This window comes from Fringilla coelebs (genome assembly GCF_963513975.1).
Source record: "Fringilla coelebs genome assembly, chromosome: 5".
Lineage (NCBI taxonomy): Eukaryota > Metazoa > Chordata > Aves > Passeriformes > Fringillidae > Fringilla > Fringilla coelebs.
The window spans coordinates 26,318,990-26,346,783 of NC_140033.1; the positions used below are offsets into that span (position 1 = coordinate 26,318,990).

The 27,794-nt window shown below is 36.7% G+C and overlaps 1 protein-coding gene across 1 annotated transcript; it reads left to right on the forward strand.

Moving 5' to 3' along the window:
* The first annotated feature begins 131 nt into the window (after window positions 1-131).
* Window positions 132-27,445, forward strand: SAMTOR (S-adenosylmethionine sensor upstream of mTORC1). The gene is made up of 5 exons (XM_084206234.1): window positions 132-295; window positions 12,524-12,665; window positions 19,417-19,590; window positions 22,971-23,085; window positions 24,192-27,445. The coding sequence occupies exons 1-5, from the start codon at window positions 145-147 to the stop codon at window positions 24,819-24,821; spliced, it is 1,212 nt and encodes a 403-aa protein (XP_084062360.1). The 5' UTR covers window positions 132-144; the 3' UTR covers window positions 24,822-27,445.
* Window positions 27,446-27,794: the final 349 nt, after the last annotated feature.

Consider the following 27,794-nt stretch of genomic DNA (forward strand, 5'->3'; position numbering starts at 1 on the left):
CGCGGGGCGGGGGCGCGCGCGCGGACTCCATGTCCCGGCTGCCCGCGCGGCGGGGGCGGCGCGCGCATGCCCGGCACAGCCAGCCCCGGCACGGCGCGCGCCTCCCCCTGGGCCGGGCGGTGCGCGGCGAGCAGCGGGAACACCATGGAGGCCGCTCCGCAGCCCCGGCCCCGGCCCGGCGGGGCCGCCGCCGCCCCGCCGCCACCCCCGGAGCAGGAGCGGAAGCTGGAGCAGGAGAAGCTGTCGGGGGTGGTGAAGAGCGTTCACCGGCGGCTGCGCAAGAAGTACCGGGAAGGTAACGCGGGGGAGGGGGCCGCCCCGGCCGGGCCGCCCCGCTGCCCTCGCCGGCAGGGGATCGGGGTGTCCCCCGCGGGCGGGGGGCGGCGGGCCGGCCCGGTGTCGGGGGAGGGCGGCCGGGAGCGGCTCCGCGCTCGCTTCCTGCTCCTCCCAGGAGAGCGGGGTCGCCGCTGCCGTCGGTTGCCCGCAGCCCCGCCGAAGGCAGCCGGTCGGGTCTGCCGGGGTTGTGCCGCTTTCCTGGAGCTGTTGGCAGCGGAGACCCCTTCCTGGCCGAGAAGGGAGCTTCCCGGCCGTATAGCAGTGTTTTCCAAACTGAGGATCTGCAAGCGTGAGAACAGTAGACGATGAATGCCAAAAGAGATTGAATGGTGATCTGGAAAGGCACAGGTCTTTGTGAATTATTTGTGCCTCCTGTCTTTCAGTCGTAGCGCAGTAGTTCAGGCAGGAGCACTAACTGAAGGGGTTGGGGTAAAGCTGTTGTAATTATTCATAGTCTTTGAAAAATGTACTTTGTCGTCAGTATTAATGCCCTTATGCGAGGTTTTTATGGGTGGTATTGGAATCCTTTAAAACCTCCCTGAAATGCTAGCACAAGTCACAGAAAATTCATCCATCCATTCTTTTAAGTGAGCCTGCAGCTCACCTCCAGAAGAACACGCATGAAATGGGAGCTCTTCCTCTTGTAGACACAAGTTCTTGCCTCTCCTCTGTGTTTGCATATGACACTTCTGTTAAAGAAACAAGGTCATACTGCCTTCTGGACTCCCAAAATCTCCCCTGGAGCCAGTTCATGGGATTTGGGCACAAATACTGATCAAAAGTCTCTGTTTGTTTTGGCTCTGGTGAGGCAGAACTTAAGGGAGGATCTCCCCTCACTCAAATGTTGGGAGAATGAACATAGTATATTTAAACATTCCAATCCTGGCAAAGTAGTCCAGCTTTTAGCAGTACATGTTGTGTAATTTTGGAGTGCCTGTAGATTAAGACGGACAAGGATTGGCTTTGTTAACTTTTTTTTTTAAAATGAGCAATCTCTGTAGCAACTGATTTAATTATTTTTTTTTTAGATGAGAGCCTAAATAAGGAGGAAGTTTTTGTAAGTCGGTTTCTTAGTAAAAAGCAAGTTTGTGCTCAAGGGTAAGTTGTGTGTAGCTGGTTAAGTGAAAGAGCCAACAGCATTTTCATTTACTTCCTATGGCTTGTAAATCACGCATTAGTGAAAACTTTACCATGATTTTTCTAGTCACTCCAAAGTAGCAAGATATGTAATTTCATTGAGAGTTAAAACCATTTCATTGAGTTAGAACCAAACAATTCATCTCATCTATGCCACAAGAAACGCTCTACCCATGACCTGCTCATCCAATAGCAGGTGGTCCTTACAAGTTACTAGCGCCTAGTAGCCAGTAGTACTTCCTATGTTAGGTTCTTTAAGCTTAAAATTTTCAGTTTTGGAGCGTTTTCTACCTACATCTGCCTTTGCTTCTAAAGGCAGCTTTGAGAATCTCCTTCTTAAATGCCTTTAATGTCATTCTGAAATTGTAATACCAGGACATGCTTGATCTCTGAAAGGTCTTTTCTTGAAATTTTTTTTTCTACTACTTGGTGATGCTGACTGACAAGTATGTTATCCTGACAAAATTAAAGTTGACAGTTTGTTAAATAGAAATAAAAAATCAATAAGTCATCTGTAATTTTGCTGTACATTTTGAATTATGTCTTGAGTATGGAAAAGCAAAGAGCAAAATCTCTTCATCCTTGCTTTTTACACAGGAAAAGCCTCTTGACTCCATAATTCAGTGTTCTCACCTGCATATGAAACAGAAATTTGCGTTATTCTGCGTTATTCTGCAATCTTTTGTTGGTTTTTTTTCCTCTTTTTCTACCCTGACTCCTCTTATATTTTACTGGAGTTCTACGAAGCTAATTTCCATTTTGTCTAAATAAGCAAACAGTACTAGAATTGCTGTTGCATGGACTTCAGTGCTTTGTCTGTAGAAGCCAAGGTAGAATCCCATATTAATTTTGCTGGTAGATGAAAAATCATGTTCATTATCCTGAAAGCTATATGATTATTTTGTACAGGGTAGATAAGTCTAAGAAAGCCCTTTATATTGTAATATGATCCTAAGTTACTGTCTTCTCTTAAAAGTGTTGAAAGGAAATCGATGCATCCTTGATACACTGAGATGTGCGTTGATAGATTTTATTTGGACTTGATTTTAATAAGCTGATTTCTTTGCTAATTCATTTGCCTTGCTGATGTTATCAAGGTTTGTGTTTTAATGGGCAGTTGTAGCAGGCAAGCCAGAACTGAGTTGCTTATAACTGCACCATTGTTAAAATTTTGTTTCATCTTCTGCAATGGTTCCCTTCTTTTTTGAAGATGAGCCAGTAAAAAAATGACAGTATGCTCCAAAATTGCAAGCCAACATGTTTTTGAAGAAGTTGCATACTTATCAGAAGTGCAAGAGCAATATTTCTTAACTAGGGAAGCATTGCAGCAAATTTTGCAGTTACTAGGGAATTACTAGAATAAAGTTTAGTCACCATGTCATGTAAAGGGTTTGATTTTGATTTTTTTTCCTGGTGAAAAAGTGGAGATTAATCAAAGCTGAGTCTTGGCTATTTTTTTAATTTCTGCACTTACTGAATCACTTATACCTGTAAGTATGGTGCATGGATTTTACATGTAGTTCTGTACTGTGCCTCATGTCATATCACAGCCCCATGCCATTCATGACAAGCATTTACCATCTTTTAAATGATGCAGCTGAAATGCTTTTAAGTTTGCACTGAAGCGCATTTTTTTTGTTTTCTTCAATAATTTAATTTTTTTTGCTCTGTGACTAGTACTTATCTTTTCTATTGTTCAGATATTACAAGTATGACTTATAGTGGGAATATTTCAATTTTTTTCTTCTTTTTATTCTTCTTTATTTCCTTTTCTTCCCCTTCCCTTCTCTTCTCCTCTCTGCTGTTAATAAGAAAAATAAAGGGAAGCATGCCATCATAAATGCCATGGCAGATTTGGTATTTTGAAATTGTAGACTGCTTTTTTTTTCTGGATTCTGCAGTAGTATTCTCTCTCTGTAATATTTTGAAATTATTTAATGAAGTTTAGCAAATAAGCGTAGGTTTTAAATTAAAGTGATTGGTTCTTGTCTGCACTGAGCGAATGTGTCAACTAAATCAGCAAACCATTAAGAAGTTGTTTCAGGCTACTTTTAGGTAGTGATAGAGAAGCAGAACGTATATAGTAGTGCCTAAAAATAAACATCATTCCTGAGGTTAGCCTATAAACTTTCTCATACTAAAGAAAACATTAAGTGAGAATAGCTCTGAGATGTAACATGTTCACTTAGGAGTCTCTCTCATTAATATAAAGCTCATGGGATTTTTTAGTTTTATTCCTGCTTCCTATTCAAACTGAGTCATTTAATCTTAATTATTTTACACACCACAGTAAAATCCAAAAGCTGAAACTGCTGTCAAGTAGTGAGTTATTCCCTTATCAGAAATTTCACAGTGTTTCTGGATGCTTGACACAAGCATTTAGAAAGTACAGAAATTAGGATTTTCCATAGTATTTGAACTTCTGTTACCACATGGAGATGGGGCAAAAACAATATTTGGTTTAGTCACTTCCTGTTGGTTCTGTTGCTTGGTACCACAGGTGACCCCAAGTTTTACAGACCTTTCCTCTATACATCTTTTGGGCACCTGCAGCCATGGGCTGGAGCGTGTTGTATGGGTTGCATATATGCACGAATGTTTCATGCAGGCTGATGCGTGTCAAGCCTGACAGACAGACCTGTAAAAGCTGATTTAGTGGTTCCTAAGGAACTATGCAAGATCTGCTGAACATCTGCTATGTGATGTATGGTCATTTGCTTCCAACTGCTTGTGGTAAGTAAATAGGTTTAATTTTTATTGAGATAAAAATCCCTTCCCCTGATACAGGGGCATCCTGTTTTTCTCTCAGTTTTTTATTACCTTTGTAGTCATGCAGAGCTGTATTTATCAAGTAAACATTTTCTCTGTAGCACAACCCTCAGTTATAGATGGTTTTGTGTGTAGTCTGACAGATGATTTACAGGACTACTTTTCCCTTAAAATTCTGTAATAAGTACAAGTGGAAAAAATTGCTGAGGTATCTGTAAAGGTATTTTATGAAATGTTTTCCTGTATGTACACTAAAACAGTTCATTTCTCCTAACATATGCCTGCTAAGGCTGTTGAGGCTTAGAGAATCACACAGAAATGTTGTTTGTCCTGTTACTAGTTACCACATCACAGAAGCTGACAAAAACATTTCTAGGTGGCAGTTTGATTCCTTAAAAGAAATATTTGTTGAAACATCAAAGAAAAGGAACTTTTTTAAAGGTCTTTTCAGAAAATCAGGGAAAATTTACAGGACCCTGCCTGATGATAATAAGTAATCCAAGTAGGTACGTAGTTTAGATATTTGGATAGAAGGGTTGTTTTAAGCTTAGTTGTTTCATGGTCTCTTTGTCTCATGTTTTTCATGAAAAACCATGAGAGAGCTTAAGTTCTTCCTAATGTGAAACAGGAAACATTTTGAGATGGTGTCATTTTTCACAGGACAGGAAAAACTTTGTCATTGAACTCTACACGATAAGTTAACAGTTGTTACTCCTTTTTGTTTAATATGACTGATTTACAGTAGAAATAAACTGAAGTTTTCAAGGTATTAATTGTGTTTTACCACTTACAATAATTTCTTGGAAGAGGAAGACAGTTTGTAATACTAACTGTTGAATTTTCCAGCAATAGAAACTAAATTTTATTTAATTAAAATGAAAACTGAGTCTAGTTTATTACATGAGCATTAAAGTGTGTTTGCCCTTACAGTTTGCACACCACAGTTTTGCAACAAGGCTTTCATTAGAAATCACCTAAGATTTATGTTTTGGGGGTTTTAATTACTGCTATCATTTAGTTAGCCTGTACATTTGAAAATGTACTGGCTGCAGCATGGGCTTGCACTCACTGAACAAACAGGTCTATGACACCTTCCCTGCTCCTTTGCTGCCCTGGCAGGGAAGATGATGTTCCTGTTACAGGGTCAGCATAATGAAATCTGTACCTATGCATCAGTATAAGTTTAGCTCCTGCATTTGCAAAAATTACCAAAATCAGTAGCTTCTGTTGACATGTTCATGTCTGTGTTGGTTGTGTTAAGGTACAGCGCATAGTCCATCCCAGAAAGTCAGGTTTGGGAAATAGGAGAGGAATGAAGTTTCCAGAAGAGTAGATTCAACACCTGGGGGCAGTAATTGCTTAAACTGTCACATACATGCTGTTTCTGTGATAGCCATCAGAGACTTATAGCAGAGACACAAATTATTCTTCAGAGTGATCTAAGCTGATCTCCAGTAGATGCTGAAATGTCAGTTGGACCCTCAGAGTCTCTTTCATGTAAACAGATGGATAGGAAGTTTACCTGAGAGGCCACATGTAGAAATCCTCATTTGGTCAAATGAATCCTTGCCATGTAAGTTGGAGGATACTGAGATGCAGAAAGTAAGATTTTTACACTTGATTTTTTAAAAAATATTGTATTCTGAAATGGTTGTGGTAACTCCTAAGAAATGTGAAGCAAATACTAGTCAGACATGAGAAGGAAAAATATTAACTCTGATTGCTTGAACTTTGTCCAAGTTGAAGTTCATGTTCTGTATATAGACATGTAAAATTGGAAAACAGAGAAGCCAAAAATACCTAATGTCGTTTGCAAGGAGTGCTGAATATGCTTTTAGTAAGACAGATGTTCAGTACGTTTATCTTGTATACAATGAAAATTATGAATGTGCCAATATTTCCTGACATTCCTCATGTAATTAATTTTTCTTATCATTGCCACAGCATCCATACATTAGTAGTACAGCTAAATCTCAATTGACAGTGTTAATGAGGAAATTTTGTCAGATATTAATACGAATTGGATTTCAATTTTAGCCTAGTGAACAGTGTAGGACTGCTTTCCTCATTTACTGTTTAGCATGTTATAGAAGTTAGTTTACTGTTTCCAGCAAGTGAGAAGTGTTCTTAAGAGGATGAGAATGAGATCAGTTCTTCTCATTCTGCAGTGCATTGCCATCAACAAACCAAAAAAAAAAGCCTCAAAAATCTTGCTAGGCATTGCTATGGCTAGCAACTAGTCATGTAAAATTATCCAGCATTGTCATGGGCACTTGTTAATTGTGGGGATAGGTTTCCTTTTTACCATGAAGAAAATTTAGTAATTTTTCTTAAGGTAGTGTTAATATTGTACAAATATTAACATGTCTGTTTTGGTTTTGCCTTTTGTTGTTGTTATGTATATTGAGGTAATTTTCTCTTCTACCAGAGCCAAAGTTCTGGTAGAGGAGAAAATAGAAAGGCAGTGTATTGGTAAATGAAGGTATTGAAAAGGGAGTGGATTGAATCTGATTTTCTACACTACTCAATTACCCACCATATGTAGAAGACTTCAAACCTTTAAACACTTGGGGGTGGGTTTTGGTGTGTTGAGGCATTTTTGGGGGTTTTTGGAGGGTTGTTTTTTGTTGTTGTTTTTGGTTGCTTATTTTTGGTTTTTGTTGTGATTTTTCCAATTAAAGCTACCTTGAATTGAGAGAATTTTATTTTCCCAGAAGGAAATAAATTACCCTTTTTCTCAATGGGTTTTTTATTTTGTTTTTTGATGGGGTGGGTTGTTTTGTTGTTGTTCTTGTTGTTGATGTTTCTCGTTTTTTTAGGGTTTTTTTAGATTATTATTACTATTTTTTAATTTCTTTTTTTGGAGGAAGTTGTTACTTAAGATCTAACCTGCATTACATGTACCTGAAGACTTAAATGCACAGTTTCAGTGCCAGTTAACTTTTGATATGCTAGGTCTTGTTTGGTGTTGGATTAAATATTCTGTAGTTAGTTTTGAGAGAGTCAGACATGACTGCACTGTTTTTCCAAAGAGCACCAGTGGACTTATGGAAAATAGTAATTCCAAATCTCTTCTTGTAGGTGCAGATAGTACTTTTATAACTCTATGGGATAACTATTGTGTAGCTTGATAAAACAGAATTATTCAAATCAGTTGGTTTTGGTTTCATCCCATTCCAAAATGAAAAATACTGCCTTTAGCAGAACTGAGCTCTATTTCTTTTATATTACAAAAGGTTGTGTTTTCTTACAATACCAATTGACATGATTTGTTCTATCAGAAGTTGAAGAAAAACTGCCTAATTTTTTTTGTTTATTTTATAAGCATACCTTAAATGCCAGTTCAATTTAACACTCTACAAATACATTACTTTGTAATTTTTTTTTTAATGGGATGGAAGAAAGCTGAATTTTTTTTTTTCTTAATAGCAAACTGCCGGGAGAGAAGAATTATGATGCAGGCTTGTCTCACCAAGAATGGCAAACCTGATCTTCTCATGCTGTTCTGAGAACCTCTGATAAGGACTTGTAAATAAATGTGGAGCTAGGGGACTTCTTAGTAATTTTGTATGATTCTTCTCTTTTAAGAATATTTTTGGTTGTTGAAAGCTACAGCTAACATTTGGTCTCTATTGCTGTTACCCACAATTAAAGTTATCTTGTAATTAGGATAATTTAAAAATAACTTCTACATGCCTGACCTGTTCTCTGTGTGACAGTATTCAGCAACTGCTGATACATCTGTGGTTGAGTTCAGGGTTATGACTTGGCTGTTCTGTGGGCAATATTAATGTGGGTGGAAATTACTTAGAAGGATTCATCTGTTCTAGGTAAGCAGTATTGGATTTTTGTTACTGTAAAGTCTGTGTTACGAAGAGCAAGTCGATCAGTCATTTGTTCAGTGACAGAATTCTAGGAAGCAGTGGGGTTTGACATTTTTGGTTTTAAAGGAATAGTTAACCTTCAAGGTGAAGAGTAGGTTACCTATTTATTTTCTAGGTAATTCTGGATAAAATAGAACAAGCATTAATTAATTTTGAAATAGCATGGGTTTAGTGCTTTGAGGCACATGAAACTCCTATTATGAGCTAGTCATAGTTTTACCAGTCAGACTTTTCAGCCAGACAGTGGCATACTGGCTCCTTGATGGAGATCTTAGGCATATGAAGATCTCTGAAGGTTCAGCACTCAAAAGAGGTTTTAAATTGCATAAAAGGTAATCTGTTAGTGTAAATTAAAAGTTTTAGTGCCTTCAGCTTTATGTTATGGTGCGGTCATGAGTATGAAAAGTTTAATACACAAAATTAAATATTCACTTTAGGATGTGGTCAAAGATTCAAGACTTTTCTTTTTATTCTATTAGATTTGCCTACCACAAGCTGCTATTTAATTTACAGTTACTGATTGCTTAATAGAAGACTTTATGTATCTTTTTTTCTCTAGTAACTGCTAGTTTTGTCATGAAACGTTCCTGCATATTTTACTGCCTGTTTGGTTACATAAGCAAAAATTTATTGATTCATAAATAAATGCTTAACTCTAGAGTTAATGCCATATTTGCACCTGGATTATAATGTATAGCTTGAAAAATTAGGGCACAGTGGGTTATAATATACTGATTGAAAAAAAATAATGTGTGTAACTTTTCTGTGTTCTGGATCTCAGTTTGAAATTGAATGCTTCAAGACTTGTTGTAGTCACTATCTCAAAATCTCAACAGGTAGGAAGGACTGTTTGCATTTTCAACTCAGTATTGGAGCATGATTCTGGATTTCAAGTTCCTGTATCTGGTGTGCCTGTTTGTGTCTTCTCAAAGCTCACTATCTCAAAGTATGGGGGAGGAAAAACCACGGCAAAACAATGCATTGCCATACTACTTGCTCAAACGAAATCAGATGCCAGACCCTTTGAAAGGTCCTGCACAAGGTGCCAGTGCCTTAGGATGACCCGTTATCTGCAGTTGTTTGGAGCTTGTATCCATGAAAAAGCAGAGAAATGGGCATCATATCAAAATCAGTATTGACAGTGGGTCAACAGCAGATGCTTAGACAAGAATTAGTTTAAAATGCTGCTGGAATATTACTGTGCTTGCTTACCATTCTGTCTTTCAGTGATTTTTTGGTCTAGTAGCTCCTGAGTTAGAAATCTCATCTTTGAATATGGAGTTTGTCATGGATTTTCTTCCTGTAGTTTGCCCAGCTGCATGAACTTCATGAACTTTAAGCTTAGTTATACATTTTATGAGGAAATAAGTTTGTTTTTTTTTCTTTTAAGCAGTTCTTTCTGTCTCATATTCTTGTAACAGCCAGAAGTTTTTCCATATTTACCTTCCCTCTGTCAGTTGTGTTCTTGTGGAAGTTTGTCCTCTCCTTGTTATATCTGCCTTCTTCCTTTTTCTATTTCAGTGCTCCTCATATAAAAGCAGGAGTGCATCTGTCCCATGTACACAATTTCTGTACCTCTGTATTGGTAAATGACAATAAACCAGAAGTGCTCACAGAATTGACTTAATATAGGATGTGTAACAGAATTACTTTGTGATGAATTTTCCACTTTTGTTCTGCATCTCTCTCCTCATGGTCTGTATAATTCAATTTTATTTTCTTGTCAGCTCAGAGCCAAGAAGCTGTTACTCTTATAGGGAGCTCTGTTGTAACCCAAAGTTCACATCCCAGTGTGCTGATAGTCAGCTCTGGGTCTGTTGCTGTACGTCTCAATTTAAGACCCCTTATCTGTGGCTGATCTTAACCCTCATCTGACTTCCAGGGACTGGTGCAAATCTGTGATTTGTTCAGAAGGAAATCAGAGCAGCTGCTATGAGAGCAGGATTTGCTCTTAGAAGGCATCACTACTTGGTATTACTAAGGGAAGGCTAGTTAAGAGCCTCTCGTCTTTGCATATTTCTTCTTTCCCATCTCTATTATTTCTTAAGCTTTAAGGAAAAGGGGTATTTGAAAATAGAATAATTGCTTCAGGATAGACCAGATGAAGTATTGAAATAAAAGAACAGTAATAAACTTTGGATTTTTTATTTGTGATATTTTCCTTCAGTAAGTGTTCATTCATTTACTTTTTACCTTTCCAATCGGCCACGTATTCAAACAAGTCTCTAGCAGCTGCGAGTCACTGAAGCATTTCACAGCTGTCTGGAGCATGCAGTAGGACTCAGAGTATTGTGTTGGAGAAACTACAACGCTTTGTCTAAGCTGCACCAGAATTAATTTGCTATTGAGAATCGCTTCAGTCTTTGTTAGTGCTTCGATTGCTAGGAGTTGTGTTATTTTGCCCCCTTTGCTGGTAGGTCACTGTTGTTGCCATTTTCTGCTCTCTTTTGTTAGTAGGGTATGTCCTGTTCTGCATGTTTGTTTCTACAGAAGGCTCTCCTGAAAGCTCTGGAAAAGTGCCCCACAGGTTTTAGCAGAACCCCCTGTGGGGATTTGCCTGCAACTTGGGTGTTTGCTCTGCTCTGGTGGTCAGCTGGTGGCCTTGCTAATACCATTTCTTATAAAGCATACCTCTCTGAACTTGGATCATTTGGAAAATAATGAGGGATCTCATTCAGTTTTTTGTTGGTTGTTTTTTTTTTTTTTGGTTTTTTTTTTGTTTGTTTTTTTGGTTTTTTGGGTTTTTTTTTGTTTTGTTTTGTTTTTTTTTTGTCCAGTGTAATAACTTTCTCATATATGCTTGTTGAATAGCAAGTAGAATGCATAATTTCTTGCACAGCTTCCCAATTTTGGTAACATTAAATTTCAGCCACTCCCTTCCATCTCAAATGCCATCTCAAACTAGGGAGTATAAACACCTAATTTTAAACATGACTCACTTTGATGATTGTACAAGTGTACTAGATGCTTATTTCTGAAAATTGCTATGACTTCCCTAAACCAAACCTAAGTAGGGAGTAACCTGGATGGCTGATTTAAATCTTTTAAGTATACATCTATACTTGTCTATCAGGGCCAGTCTTTCTGTAAGTGGAGGACAAATGAGGTGAGGATTGTTGTTGCTTTGCACAGGAGGAAAAAAATAAAAAGGTTGTCACTGGAAAAAATCCTTGATCTACTGCTAATTGAAACAAAGTACATCAAAGAAATTGCCAAAAGTGTGTTAGAAACAGCAATCTCTTACTGGCGTGAGGACAGGTCACATACAGTAAGCTACTTTCAGGCTTTAGAAACATTTATTATTAGCTTATGGCTGATATACTTTCAAAGTATTTCCTTCTCATATAGAAATACTACAAGATGGAACCATGTTGTGAAAAGTGTGTTGTTTGTCTGAGTTAAAGCTTAAAATATAGCTGTGTTCTTGAAAAGTTATTTTAAGCTGTATTAGCTTGTAAGTTCAAAATCAGTACATATTTTTTATTCTACAGATTGGCATATATTCTAGATATGTGCACACATTTGTGGTTAAGAAACACAAAAGAAATTAGTGAACATCATACCAGGAAAGCATCTTTCTTAGGGCAGAAATATCTTTTCTATAAGGTACACCAAGGGTTTGCATGCTGTATAGGAAATGGGGCTAGCCATGACTAGCATTTCTTGCTTTTGTTTAGCAGTGCATTATGTAAAGCCAGCTAGGAGAAGTGGATACTTAATAGCAAAGAAGGAAAATCATAATGTTTAATTACTTTGAAGAGCCAGAACTTAAACTGCAAGACTTCTTTTCTCCGAGTTGAAGAGCATGGAAATAAATCTGTCCCTAGAGATCAGCAGAGGAGTTTGTCTGAGATTTCCTGATCATAGTTGGTTTGATTCTTCAGTACTATCTCTAGAAGCTAATTTACTGGACCTGGCTAGATTAGACAGTGGTCAATGTGAGTTTGAATTTCTTTTTCAGTATACCCAAAGAAATCTATAGTGTAGAATTTCCTTTCATGGCTTTTTCATGTAACGTCATCTACAGTACTTGCCATGGATGTGAATGCTAATAGAAACCTTTAAATCTTTCATTTCTAAAATGTTTGTCGTGTTAAATGCTCATGCACTGAAACTTAAAAGCAAAACTTCCCAGGGACTTTAATTTCACAGAACAAACGGAACAAAATCCATATACTGATATTTCTAGTTTCTCAAGTACCCAACAGCCCCTTCCTGCCCCAAAACTTGGGAGTTTTGTGGTTATGACTACAGAAAGGAGAATTTGTTTTTGTTATGTGGAGGAAAAATAACCTCTTGGTGCATTATGTAACTTTTAAACTGGATGGGGATTTTGCTGTGGAGATAATGAGAGACTTTGTATCTGATGTGCAATTTTTTTGTTTTGTTTTGTTTAGTGGGAGACTTTGATAAGATCTGGCGTGAGCACTGTGAGGATGAGGAAACTCTGTGTGAATATGCTGTGGCAATGAAAAACCTTGCAGATAATCACTGGGCAAAAACTTGTGAAGGGGAAGGCCGAATTGAATGGTGTTGCAGGTAAATAATGTATTTGAAACACACAATTGCATGCTTTTACTTGCAATTATTTATATTACAAAGCTTAATTGTTTTTTACTTTTTGCCAATATTTAACATTTGTCCTATAGCATATTAATAATTTATTGCTTTCTTAAAGAAACACCTTCTTAGCGTTCCAGCTTAGTAAGAAAATAGCTTATGAAATGTTTTGTTATTAGGTGATCCTTTTTTGAAGTATTTTCAACAAACAATTTTTTTTATCAAATACTGAAGCTGTTTGTAAATAAACCTGTGAAGTAATTGTCCATGCTTCTGAACCTAAGCTGAATAAATGCAGTGAGTGTAACTGAAGTTTAATTTTCAGGGGTTTGGTTTGATTTGTACATATAGTAGTGTTTGATCTCTACATGCAGATCTCCAGTGCTTACTTTTCAGTTCTTAATCTCCTGTGACAGATTTTACCCCTGTGAAACTTGTTTTAAATGTGTTTGAAACTCTAAAATTCCTATTTTAAATAGAGCTGTCCTTTCTTGCTTTTATTTCAGCTAAGCAGTAAGCCTGTAGCTTGTGGCAAGTTTATCTGTTATCCTGTAGGACAGGATAATGTTTCTTGTGGACAGTGATGACTTGTATATAGAAGGTTTTGGGGCTCCCACTCGGTTTCTGTTATAGATCATTTACAAAGTAAACATTGAAGTATATGTCCAGTTTGGGCTTTGCAGCCTGAGCTCATATTAGGAAGAGAATCCACCCACTAAGAGACGCTAAAGTGCTTTGTCTTGGTATAAAGGTTCAGATAAAGCACAAACATTTTCAGTTTGGAAAAGCAAGGGATCAGGAGTTTTTACATTAGTAGAAAAAGAAAGAGTACTTCTAACTTCTCAGATTATCCCGAGACCTGGATTGCTAAATACCAGAACATATCAGATTGACTTTGTGTTCTGCAATTTTTTGTTCCTTCTGGTGAGGCCAAGAGGTATGGCAGACTGGTGGCAGGTCCCCTTGTTGTTACTCCGCCTTGTGCCTGGGTGCAGAATTGCATGCAGGAGAACTTGGCATGAGACTTAGGTGAAAGCTTTTGCTCAATGCTTATTACTATGTTACCATGACAGCAGGAAGGTAGCTGTTTCATATTAGATTAATTTTAGTTTGTGAGTGGACTGCTGGAAATAGATTGGAACCACCTATGTATGCCTCCTGAAGAAAGAAGAGACTGAGTTTTGTTTTAATTTGAAGGATGATCTTTTCTGTGATCTGAAACTGAGAAGAGTTTTTTCCATTAGTTAAAAGGGAAAAAAAAGTACAAAAGACTTTGTGGGTTTTTGTTCTTTCCTTCATTTTCCTTGTATTCTCCTAGGAACTGATAAAATAAATCAGATAGCGTAGAATAACCACTAGAGAAGCTATGCATACTTCTCAGGATCAAGAATAACAATTTTGTTTTTCTTTCAAAAGCCTTTTTGTTGAAGACACTGGAAAAAATGTGATACTAACTCTTAAACCAGATGACATAAAACTTACTGTTTTACTTCTTCATTAGTGTTGATTTAAAGAACATGTATCCAGACTCCAGAAACTGTAAAAAATGGAAAGTAGTACCTGATAAACTGTGCTGGTGGCCATATGCTGAGTTGTGTAGAGCCAATTTTTGTTTATTGTTTCAGGAACAGATTACAGAACTGTTAAGTGGGGAGAGGGATGGGGGAAGAGGGATTAAAACTTCATCCGCTTTCAGATCCAGGTATATGATCCCCTGAGTGGTGGTGTAAAAAACCTGGGCAACACTCAACTGTTTCTTCCTTCCTTCCTTTTATACATTTAGAAAATTGAAAGCGAGTTGCAAGCAGTATTTGCAAATTAACACTTCTGTTTCTCTTTCATTTATACTACAACTCAAAACTTAAACAAAACAGGTTAAGATAGTGTTTACCCTGAATAATTGTTGTTACTCTTTAATTTTTGCTGGCATAGATTGGCTGGGGAACCTTTGTACACACTATGAATGCCAGCCTGTTCTGGTTCTAGTTAGAACAGAATAAGCCAGACCAGCAGGTTTGCTTCTTTCTGTTGCTTTTCCCTCAGTGTTAAGACTTGTGTTGACTTGACTGTTTATTTAAAGAGCAAAAAATAAAATCTTCACTTCTAATTATCATGACAAAACACTATCTAGACCTGCATTTTTTTAAAAAGTCTTTTGATTGTTTAATGAGTAAAGAAATACAGTTCTGATGAAATTAATGACAGGCGAGTACAGAAGTGTTTGGAAACATTTGCAAAGAATAGATGTGAGAAGCTTATCTTAAAAACGTGATTTACTGAGAAGAATTCTGTCAGAGTTTGTATCCATAACTAATTAATACTTTTATTAGCAGTCTGCTAGAGTAAAGTATATTTATTAAATTTGGAAATGAGACCAAAAAGAGAGGAACTGTCACTCTGAGAGCAGAATTAAAATTACTGCAGTTATAAAATATACTAGACATTATCTACTATACTAAATATCAACACTACAAATAAATGCCAGGGAATAATTGATTGTGTCAGTCTTTCAAAAAACTATTTGGATTCTGAAGTAGGCCATAAACTGAATATGAAGTGGTCATGGGATGCTTTTGCAGTAGAGGCAAATATCATACTTAAGTGTGTTAATGAGATTGTCCACAAGATATGTAAAGTACTACTCTGACTTAATTTAGCATTGCTCTTAGCCAAAATATCATCTTGGCCACTGCATTTAGAAGATAACAAAAAGCAGCTCAACTTCAAGAAAGATAAAGAAATTATCAAAAACCTTCTATTTTTTCCACAAAAGCCTTGGTGTTCTTTTCTAGAAACTGGAGCTGTCTAGTCAAAAAATGAGAAGGCTGAGTAATCTGTTAGAGGATCTCTGAGAATAACAGATCTCTGCTAGAACTGGAAAGCTGATCCTGTTTAATTGGAAGATTAAATGAATGAGTGTTTGCAAGTCCCTTCCACACTGCTTTGCAGGTTTTTTTGATGATTGCAATTAGTCAAGCAATTCACTGCAAGGAGAGTGGAACTGAGGAAGGTGGCAGAAACAGCAGGAGGGGAACCATTTAAAATGGGAAAGGACAATGTTCAGTGTTCACATTGATATGCCAGTCTTAACTTTTTGCTGTTAAACACATTGTTTGCTGATGATAATAAATTGTGAGGAGCTGTTAACTCCCTTGAAGGGGTAGGCTCTCCAGAGAAACCTCAACAAATTAGAGGGCTGGGCAATCACCAACTATATGAATTTTAACAAAGACAAGTGCCAGATTTGCCATACAGAGCAGGGGAGTCAACTGGAATAGGTTATTTAACATTTGAGATTTGGAATATGGAAAATAAGTTTCACTGAAGAAATACAAATATTTGATTTTTTGATTTCTTTTTTAAAGCAAAGACATTAGCTTCACACTTTACCAAGAAACCTAACCTGTCTCTCATCTCGGAAACTGAAACAGTTTAGACCTAAAATGTTTTTTTCCCAGGTTCTGTGAACTGTAGCAAGTATCAGCTCAAATAACACTTACATTGCACAATTCTTCACAAGCAGGTATGTTAATTGTAGAGCTAATACTGTGTCATCAGAGACTGAATGTTTGTCAGTTAAAAATGGAGCCGTGTCAGTTTTTAGAATTATAAAATAGATCCCTTAATTTTTGCTTTGTAGATAATTGAGATGCTCTGTTTCTTACTTGAGACAGTTGTTAAATCTAGAGTCTTAAATTAAATGCAGACTCAAAACCAGGGTGATCAATGATGGCTTTAATGGCTGTGAAGTTAAACATCTGGCTACATCAGCACATTACCTTGGGGTAAACTACAGAGTGCATTATTTCTGCCAACTACCAGTGCAGTGAGTGCCCATGTGCTTGCTGTTACCCCACAGGAAGTGTGAAGGTCACTTCTCCATGGGGAATACATAGGCAACTCCTCTGAGCGCTCAGGAGCCAAAAGGGCAACATATAGTAATCATGCCAGAAAGACTGTGATGTCAGAAAAGCGTAAAGGGAAGATAACCCTCAGTGGCTGTGAAGGGCAGTGTAACCTGAGGTTTTTTTGTTTGGACTGGATGGGTTTGGCTGGGGTTTTTTGGTGCCCTGTGGTACTGCACCAGTATGCAGAGCCTGGGATCTGAATGTGAAGAATTGTATCTATTCTTGGGCCTTCCTGTGGCATCGGCCAGTTGTCCACCAGGGAGAATGAAGAAGTCAGAGGTGCTTCTCTTCGTGGTTGACTTGGTAGTGTATTATATGCAAATGAAGAAGTTCTGTTATGAAGAATATAGAATTATGAGAACTCAGTTGACATGGTTGGGGTAGAAAGATGGAAGAAACACTCATTTGCATCAGTACCAAGAATGAGGGAGAAATGGCTTCTCAGTGACGAGAGGAATTTGCGCTTTGCAAGTAGCTGGTTCTCCTGTGCTCATTTAGTGTTAAGCTGGGTAGCATACTAGCTTCTAGGGAATTAAAAGGTTGATAAGATGAAAAGTTGAGAAGAAAAAGAAAACATTCTTCCAAGGTTGAGAATTCTTTCATGTCTTACATGTCAGTGCAATACTACTTAAACTGCTGTTGATTCTGGATGTTTTAAGATACATAATGAGAGAAAAAAAGAATGAAAATAGAGACTGCTGGGTGTTAACAAAGTGGTGTAGTAGCTGATAAATGGGCAAAAAAGATTTTTCTTAGCAAGTTTCATTTCTTTGACTAATTGATACACAGAACTAAATAGTTCTAAATTGATCATATGCCTATAAATAAATAATACAAACGTGTAAAATACACTTTAATTAGTATACCAGCAGGTAATGCAAGTGGTTTTTCTGGGGTTCTCATTGTTTATTGATCTTCTTAAAATCTTTTTTCTGCTAAGTTAAGTGACTGGCTTGTTATACTTAAAGAATTGTTGTCTTTCCATATGTGCAGTCTCTAATGGGTGGAGTTGCTATAATTTTGCAGTTTGGTAGTATTGCAGCCTAGACTGAAGCATCTGTCTTTCGAAGAAAGGCTGAGGGATTTGGGCCAGTTCAATCTCAAGAAGAGACAACTGAGAGGGGACCTCATCAATGTCTATCAGTATCTGCAGGGAGGGTGTCAGGAGGATGGATCCAGGCTCTGCTTGGTCATGCCAGCCAGTGGGACAAAAGGCAACAGGCAGAAACTGATACACAGGAAGTTCTAAATAAAACAGAGGAAGAAGTTCTTTCTGTGCAGGTGTGTGAGCACTGGAACAGATTGTCCAGAGAGGTTGAGTCTTCCTCACTGAAAATATTCCAGAACTCTCTGGATGCAGTCCTCTGCCATGTGCTCTGGGATGACACTACTTGAGCAGGGAGCTTGGATCAGATGACCCTCTGGGGTCCCTTCTGACCTGACCTATTCTGTGATTACACAGAATTTCTGACTCAAGGCGCTTCTTTCCTACCTATCTGGGGTAAAGTTATTTCTATCTGTACCTGTTTGTGTATGTTTCCATCTAAGAAAGTCAGTGCCACTTCAATGACATTTTTTTGTTGTTCTTCACATCCATTGCATCTTTTTGTTTTCCATCACATCTTATGTGATTAAGAGACTGGGTATATTTGATGCCTAAAATATCACCAAACCTTAGATTAGCCCTGTGTATTCCAAGTCTTTGTCACTAAATTTGTGTTTTATATCCACCATTATACCAGAGTGTCCATCCTTAAATCTGTGATGTGAAGTGTCAGTGTCTCGTTCCTGCTTTGTATAAGATATTATTAAGCTACATTTGAATTTATTTTTTGTGGAATGTTCCTTCAAACCTCTGCAGTTTTGTTAGAGGAAAATGGAGTGAATTTCAAGAAAGCATCATAAAAATGAGTTGTTCAGAAAACATTATTGAAACAAGTATTATTTCTCTTGAAATTTCTATGCAAATACATGGATGGTAAATTTAATTAAACTGAATTGTGCAGGGTCAGTCTGGCTTTCTAATTTCACAGCAACATTTTTTTTCCAGTTCTAGTTATATTTTGTGGATGAAATTCAGTTATTCTCAAACACAGTACTTGCTTCTCATACACTAATGCTGACTACTGATTGAAGAACATAAGTGCTATTTAACTTCTTTTGTAACATTAATTTCTTTAAACTGGCTAATATTTCTGTTCAAGTATGATTAATTATTTTGTTCTAGTTCCTATAAGAAAAACAAGTAAGTATGGGGGAAAACTGAAATAAGTCTTTGAAAATAATACAGCTACTCTCTATTACTTAAAACAGAAAATGCCCAGTCAAACTCAATTAAAATGAAAATGTAAGTTTGCACATAAATCTGGATTAACTTTCTTTTCCCCTAGTTTATGTGCCAACAAGACACAGATTTCAAAACCTTGTGTTGACAGGGAGCTAGATGATAACTCTTTGCACCATAGTGGAGAACTGAGCTGAAGTTTACCTTCTGGTGGTGTTCTGACAAGACTTCTGCTGTCTTACTCTAAATGTAAGGCAGCAGAAAAAAAATAAGACCGTAAAAAAAATTTAAATGTATTTACTTAGCTGTGACTGATGGCATAATTTGGGGGGGAAAAACCCTACCAACCTACCACTCATACTGTTGGATGTATCACATCTTTTTTAAAGCTGATTTACCAAAGTTGAAATAAAACCCAGATTTGTTTAAAAGCTGACAGCACTTGTATCGCTCAGCCCTCTGGTATGTATCGTAGCTGTAGTAGTGACTAACAAGAGCATTCAGTTTTCCTGGGGAATTTTCCTTTTTGTCTTTTTAGTGTATGCCGAGAATATTTTCAGAACGGTGGAAAAAGAAAAGCACTTGAGAAAGATGAAAAAAGAGCACTTCTTGCTTCTAAAACCACTCCAGCTTTAAATGTTCCTCAGACTCCCAAGATTGAAGATCCTTTGCCAAACTTTGGCTTGACAAATCATGAAGCTGTGACAGAAGAGTAAGTTTTACTTGTTTTGACTTTTTTTCCTCTTTTTTGAGTGTTAAAACTTACCCTGATATTTTTTTTCCCCAGAACATGTTACATCAGTCTGATGTAATTTTAATAGTTAAGAAAGGCAATTTTCATGTGCATATATACATTTCAAGAGCTGTTTATGTTGTAGTATATTTTGGTGAATGCCATAAAAAATTGCTTGAGAATGACAACTTAGTCATCTTCACTTTAGTACTAAAGCAATTTCACTTTAGTATGTCATTGGTGTGCAATGCAATTTATATTAAACCTTGAGGTGAAATAAGGGAGATGTTAATTAAGTTAGAATCTAATGGCTGTTCAGCACTGTTGAAAAGTCAATTGCTTATGTAAGTACTAAGTGCCAAATGTAAATATCAGAGTACTTAAAACTTTCTCTTCATAAATAATTGCAGAGAAACTCTTGATTCCAATTACACACTTCAAAAGCAATTTGGAATTACAACCCTTAACTTTTAATGTGCTAGCTTTCTGATGACTGGCTCTGCAGAACTTGTAGTATCCTTGAGGTATTTTCCAAACAAGAGTTTTTATTTTATTTGTGACCTTCACTCAAGCAAGAATTTTATTTTTGGCATCCAAGACTAACTTTATTATTTCTGAAGTCCCACCCTCCCATTTTTTTCCTAAATAACGTGCCATGCTTGTGACTATTCCATGTGTGATGGAAAAAAAATCATATTTTGCAAGTACAGTGAAATAATGAATGCATAAGCATAGAATCTATAAAAGTTATACTTATGACTTGGTACCTATTCTTTATAGATTAGGTCTTAGAAATTCCTGCAATAGTATTTTTTCTATTCTGTAAAGAGGTTTTTTCCTTTATTGTAGCATGTCTGCTGTGATCTGCACTTACTTGAAGCCAGGTGTAGGATCAGTTAGAGAAAGAATGACGTGTTACTAATGTTATTAGTAGGTGTGTCTGTCCTTAGGAGCTGGTATCTTTTGTGTCTCTCATGTTTGTTTAAATCAATAGGTTTGATGATCATATTTGCTTTAAAGCTTTCCACCAGTGGGAGGCATTGTCAGGATAAAGCATTAGTTCTCTCCTTGCATCTCTTTAGTCTCTCTTTGATCTCTGTCATCATACTTTCTGCAGTTAATAGTGTCTGTTGCAGAGCTAACTTCACCTGCTTTCTTGCTACCAGTTGTTTGTAGCCTTCCCTTTTGTTCTAATGCGTACAGAAAGGAGTTAATAGAGAAGTTTTATAATTTTTTTTTTAGGTTTTTATTAGTATAGTGAGTGCTGATGATTTTTATTTTCATTCTCAGAAGTTTAAAAATATACACACCTCATAAGACACACCTGGCAAAGGCAAGTTTTATAATGTTTACCTGAGTAAGCTACAAACTATAGTAAGTTCTTAGTAGCCATGTAGACCTTGAACAACAAGGCATAACTGGTCTAAGTTACTGGCCAGAGAAATCAAAATTCCTTTTTTTTTCCTTGATGCCTTACAGAAGAAGTTACAGAGTTTATCAGAAAGAAAATGGATAGTGTATTACACAAAGCAGAGATCTCTCCTGAAATGCTTTTATCATGTCTACACTGCTCTAGTAGTGAAGTCTCAAAGATGGTATAAGGGATATGGGGAACCTACGCACAGTGTTTAAAGACTGTCACTCCATTCTTGTCATGTAACACTACAAGAGTGTGGGTTTGTCTGTCTGTATGACTAAGCCAGTGACTCTTTGTTTTACTCTGGTAGGTGTGAAGACAATAACTCTGTTCATCCCACATATAATCCTCTCTCAAGTAATATATAAATATATATAAATAAGGTAGCTTTTGTAAATAGGAAGACAGAATACACCATAGTGATTTTTTCTCTGTACCATAGGTGAAGTGGCTGTCCTGGAAATTAGAGGCTTCTTGGATTTGCTGCCTAATTTTAATCTGTACAAGTATATCGTTGAACACTTTAAAGAGAACATGTTTAGACCTCTAGAGGCTCTCTCTTCTTTATGGGAAGTCCCCTCTGCACTGTAGCATCCGGTTTCCTCTTGTTATGCTTCCTGTGGTCCCATGTGTCCATTGATTTGTTGTTACTGTATTAGACTCTCATATAGAATGTAAGCATTCATACAGGCATACATTTTTGTGTTTGAGTGAGGGAGGATCTGCCATTAGTGTCTCCATTTGCTAGACAAGGAGATACACTGATCTGAGAAACCACTATCCTAATATGGGAAAAGATCTCTGATTTGACTTCCATTTATGTTTGTGATTTATGGCTACTAGGATCTGCCTACACAGTATCCAAATTCCCATTCCAAGTCTGGAAAAATTATTGCTTTCATCTTCATTCTGGAAACTCACTCAGTACTGATTGACTTACAGGGCAGCTTGGCAATGTTTGCAGCTTTAACTTAAAGGTCATTGTTGCAGTGTTTGCCTTGGTCATAGTGGTATTTTGAGAGAAGTGTGCCCTGGATATCTTCTGTTCTATGTAGAAGCAAAATGTTCAAATTTGCCATTGTTTTGGCAAATGCAGCAAGACATTTTCTCTTGCTTTTCTAACATCCTCTCTCTGGTAGGTTACTGGGAGTCTAGAAGGAGCCCAGAGAGCCCAGATCTCTTTCTGCTGCTTTGAGGCTTTTCTTTCCTTTCTGTTTCGTTGTTGCTATGAGTACAGCCATGGCTGGGTTTTATTCCATTGGCCCTGCACCTCTGTTTCTGAAAGCTTTTTGCAATTATCTGTCATTCCAGGGCTGAGCCTTTCCCAGAAACATGACAAGTTATATTTTGGAGATGCCAGTTGGTTTTGGCTACAGAACCATGAAGCAAAAAAATATTTTCTTTATGGAAGGTTATTAGCATTCTTCTCTGTATTAAGTCCCTGTGACAGCTGTGACTTTGTTTGCCTCTCTTAATGGATTTTGGATATTCTAAGACATTACAAGTCATAGGATTTTCTTAGATTGCAGCTGTGTAAATGATGCAATTTATGTAGTTGTTCTCTGTTTCCCATTTCCGCTCATGAACTTTTAACTCTGGCATCTAGTTTGACTTCAAAATCAGTAAATACTACAAAAGGTTAAGTGAGAAACACAATATGAGAAAGTCTGTCTAGTAGACACACAGTTTGCCATTTTATTTACTTACTACAAGTGCACAGGTTTATAGTACTACAGCTGCTCTGAACAAAACTTCTGCTTGAGGACCATCTGCTTTTATTGATGGAGCTTGGTTCTTTAGGTAACTCAGCAATTGAAGTAAGGCATTTACTTCTGTTAGTCACTACTGTGGTGTTTTGTGAGAATTAGTTACCTGAAATTGTGACTCAGAATACAGCTTTAAAAGTTACATTTGATAAAACTTAATTCTTGCTACTTCTTAGGTTCCTTCACTCCTTGGGAAAGATCAGATTACTTGATGTTGGTAGCTGCTTTAATCCATTTCTGAAGTTTGAAGAATTTCTGACAGTTGGCATAGACATTGTTCCAGCTGTTGAGGTATGTACTGTTTGCTGTATTTAATATAAACTTGATCCTCAGATTTGTGGAATGCCTCAAAATAACTTTAGAAGAGGATATTTAATACTTATATGCTTTTAAAATATCTGTTTTAGTAGGAACTAAACACTACATCCTTTTCCATGGACAGGCTCTAAAGTCCTTGTTGTGTTCTCTTTTAAAAATACAATTTCTTTTTCCCAGAGCCATGCCTTTATAATGGCATTATTATCTTGAGAATCTTGAACATTTTAGTAGCCATCTTTAATGGTATTTCAGATGAGTCCTTGCATCCTAAAAGGTATAAATAACAATTAAGTAGGCTTATGCTTAGGCAAGAGCGTCTCAGAAGCTGCATTCACTGACAGAAGGAAATGATCAGTGACTGTATTTGGTGAGTTTTTCTGAGGAGATTTAGTAATCAGAAGTACACTATAAGGGAGCATTTCTATTTATTGCTAAAAATATTTTTGAGCTTCCAAAGTCCAGAGGACAAATGTATCAGCATATTTGGGGTAAATTGCTTCATTTTCTCTAGGCAGTAAGGTTCTCAAATGCCTTAATTCTGCTGTAATCATATCTTCTTTCTGTCCTTTGCTTTTGACCCAACTTCTGTCAGCACTAATTGCATTTATCAACCACACAAAGGATAAAGTGGAATAAAAATGTTTTAAAAAGACATTTCTGAGAAAAAACAGATTTTAGTGTCTGTGAGGACTTAAAAATTAGTTCAAGACTTTTCCTATAAGTTCAGTAGCAGATTCCAGTTTAGCAACATTTTTGTCCTAAAGCTGATTACAGATTCCACTTGAAATATACCTTAGTCCTGAAATTGTCTTTAAGATTATATCTGCATTACTAATTTGTGTTTCTCCTCTACTCAGAAATACTTGCAGCCTAAATTGGTTTTTTTCAACTGTATATGTGTGACCATTAACTTTTTAAAAAAACTCTTGAAGTAAAGTTAGTAAAGTTTACTCTTAAGTAAAGTTAGCAGATCACTCTGATCAGTTTTAAGGGAATAATTTAGTTTTCTGTGGATTTTGGTTGTATTTGCTCTTTAAACTGACCTTGATGTTTGGTTTTCTGTTTTGTCACTCCACCAGAGCGTATACAAATGTGACTTCCTAAATCTTCAAATTCAGCAACCTCTTCAACTGGCACAAGATGCTATAGATGCCTTTCTTAAGCAACTGAAAAATCCCATTGATTCTCTACCTGGAGAACTGTTCCATGTTGTCGTTTTCTCGCTCCTTCTTTCTTACTTTCCATCACCCTATCAACGATGGATATGCTGCAAGAAGGCACATGAACTTCTCGTATTAAATGGCTTATTGCTGGTAATAACTCCTGATTCATCTCATCAGAATCGCCGGGCCATGATGATGAAAAGCTGGAAAATTGCAATAGAGTCCTTGGGTTTTAAACGCTTCAAGTATTCCAAGTTTTCTCACATGCACCTGATGGCATTTAGGAAAACCTCCCTGCAAACAACAAGTGACTTAGTTAGCAGGAACTACCCAGGGATGTTGTATATCCCACAGGATTTCAACAGTATAGAGGATGAGGAATATTCCAGCACTGCCTGCTATGTTCGGTCAGACACAGAAGATGAACAGCTAGCTTACGGTTTTATGGAGCTACCTGATGCTCCCTATGACTCAGACTCTGGAGAAAGCCAGTCTAGTTCTATTCCTTTCTATGAGCTAGAGGATCCTATATTGCTTCTAAGTTAATGTAGTCATTGAAATGCCCTTTCAGTCAAACCTCTTGCTTAACTAATTTTGCTATACTAACGTGGGCTCAACACAGAAAAATGGTTTGCATAAAGAAAATGCAAAGGTTTACAGAGTTTGCTATTTTTTTCTACTTTTGAATTTTAAAATTTATTCTTGTATGAAAGTGAAAAAATACAAGTTTTATGCAAATGACTCATGTCATAGCATAAATTGCTGTTACTTTCTTTAGATTTGTATCACTATTTTTTTTTCCAGAAAGGTACCATTCTTTTCTTTAGTGCTGTGAAGTGTGAATTCTATTTAATTTGTTAAATGTCGTTTCAGTATTTTAACTCAATGTGGTTGAGCTTAAGGCACTGGAGTTGGTGGGCTTCTGAGAAGTATATGTAGGAAGAAATAATTTGCACTTTAATTAAATGTGCAGATAGGTTAAGACACTTGGTTACAAATGTCCTTTCTTAATTATGGAATGAAACTTTTTTTCTTCCAAAATTTGTTTCACTCTGGTTAAGCCTGGGCTGGGGAAACAATAATGCTTGCACATTTGATTTTATGTTTATTGCAGCCCTTGTGACGTGACACCAAAACACTGGAATATATTCATCCATAGTTCTACATACTGTGTAATTTCATTGCATAAATAGCAATTTCTGAAGAGGCTTCTCCCCCAGAGGAGTATGGTACGTCTAGACAATTATGTTTCACTTCAAAGCTGGAATATATTTTGCAGTTTTATGAGTATACAAGCTCTCATGTGTATCAGTATTTCCCCAACTATGGTGTTCTGTATTCTTTTCCAACTGTGTTTTTTGGGGGACAGAGTGGGTTTGGTCATGTTTTAAAGTAAATAATTTATGCATTTTAAAAAGAAACAACTTTTTCATGAAATGTCCTTATTTGTAGACCTCAGTTAGCCAGGGACTACAAACTGATTTTGTAAGAAGGAACATAACTGTACAGGTTTTTCAAGGATACACATATTTGCATAAAGCCATGTAATTCAGACCACACACGTGAATTTCACACATGCTTTTTGTTTGTTTATTAGGACCCAACTGACTTCTGTTCAGTTAAATAAAAACTCCATAGCTGACTGAAAACTGGTCTGCACTGTAAAGAGATTAAACATCTATTTTTACATTATTAAGTTTTTAATTTGTGTAATGAATCTGTGATTTTTTTGCAGGAAAAAACAATTCTGTTCAGTGGTTTAAAAAAGAGAGGATTCATTATTAGTTTACCTTAGATTTTCCTCCATTTATAAATAATGGCCAGAATTTTCAGATTTGGATATTAGGCTCTTAAATCTATATGTAAGTGCCTAGTAGTAAATGATTAGAACTAGGTGCCAGATTGTGATTTATTTCGAACTTCTGAAAATTGGTAAAAAAATACTAATACAGCTTCACAGGCTATTGTGATGAAATATCTTACAAGATGAAATACCTTACATTAAACTGCCACATTGTATTTATAATATGAAAGTTGCTAGATAAATTGAAGTTGTAGTGTGGATTTTACAGTGCTTGCTACAAAAATGAAACTTACTCCTTCCATTGAAGTTTTGCACTGAATGTGTCACAGTTTGTCCTACCTGTTTTTCCTTTATAGTATTTCCTACATAGAGTAATCGCATTGGTCCAGCTTACACTCAGATGTGATCTGGACTGTGGTGCTGTATTCTTTAACATAAGCTTTTTGTGTCTCTTCTTAATTTTAAAGCATTCCCAAATTCCTAATTCAAATTTATTATTCAATCTGAATGATAGAGTTATACAAACCAAACAATTACATGGTGATGTATAAAAAGAAAAAATTAAGGTTACACATACAAGAGTCATGGTTCACTTGCTAATTTTTGTTACAGAGAATACTTCTCTAATGAAATTCACAATGGCTTCAAAATTGGCTTTTAGTCAGTGTTTTCATTAAAATGTTTGTCATTGAAAACCTTTTTTCCCTATTAACAACTGGTTCCAGCAGTGCTCATGTTAAAATACTGCTGCTGGAAATACAGCTGTTTATGGGAAGTTAATAAGTGCATTTTTCAAAGTATGCTTAATATTTTAACTGATACTCGATTTAGAGCATCTAGTACAATATCAAACACATGTTGGCATTGATTACTGTAAATCATACACAAAGAAATGCAATTCAGATCAAGATTTATCCCCCAAATAAACACTGAGATTTAAAGTTTAATCCTTTTTGTGAGGTTGGGGACAACACTGTGGTTTAGGGACCTGAGATTCATAACAGCTTGGTTTTCTTGCTGATCATTCTGAATGCCCGAAGTGGGTTTATTGGTTATTTGGTTTTGTGGTTTGTTTTTTTGGTTTTTTTTTCTTTTTTTGGTTTGGTTTGTATTGTTTTTTTCACAAGGGACAGTAGATTGTGGTGAAGGAGGAAAGTGTGATTTACATAAATACTTACATCTCCCTTAATAATAAAGTGGTGATGTCAGGAGTTGTTGTATATTTGGCTTTGGTGCAAGAATATTATTTCTAGGTTATGAAATATTTGAAAATTATGACTGTGCAAGGTGCTGGAGAAGAAAAGGAAGAAAACGTGTTGGCATCTCTGTTGTCTTTTATGTCACTACTTTTGTGAACAAAGCACATTTATTAAAAAAAATCTGAAAAACCAAAAACATTTTTTAAAATTCTTTGGGACAGAGCTGTTGTCTTTTTTTCTTTCGGCGCAATCTGTTTATGCTGAAATCCAGCTATTTTCTTTATTTTCAAGGAGATAGTTGTCTTGGGTTTAATTTATAACCCATAAGGATGTTAAATTTGCTACTTCAATTTCAGCTTCTACATCTCAGTTGTGGTCTTTGGTTTTTGGAAGGGTTTTTTAAGTTCTTCCAGTTGATTCTGTTGCCATGTTGCTTTGCCTTCCCACTTAGATGTGACCACTTTTTAAAGCACCTCCTCTCATCTATCTCTACATGTTCTTAATTTCTTTTCTATT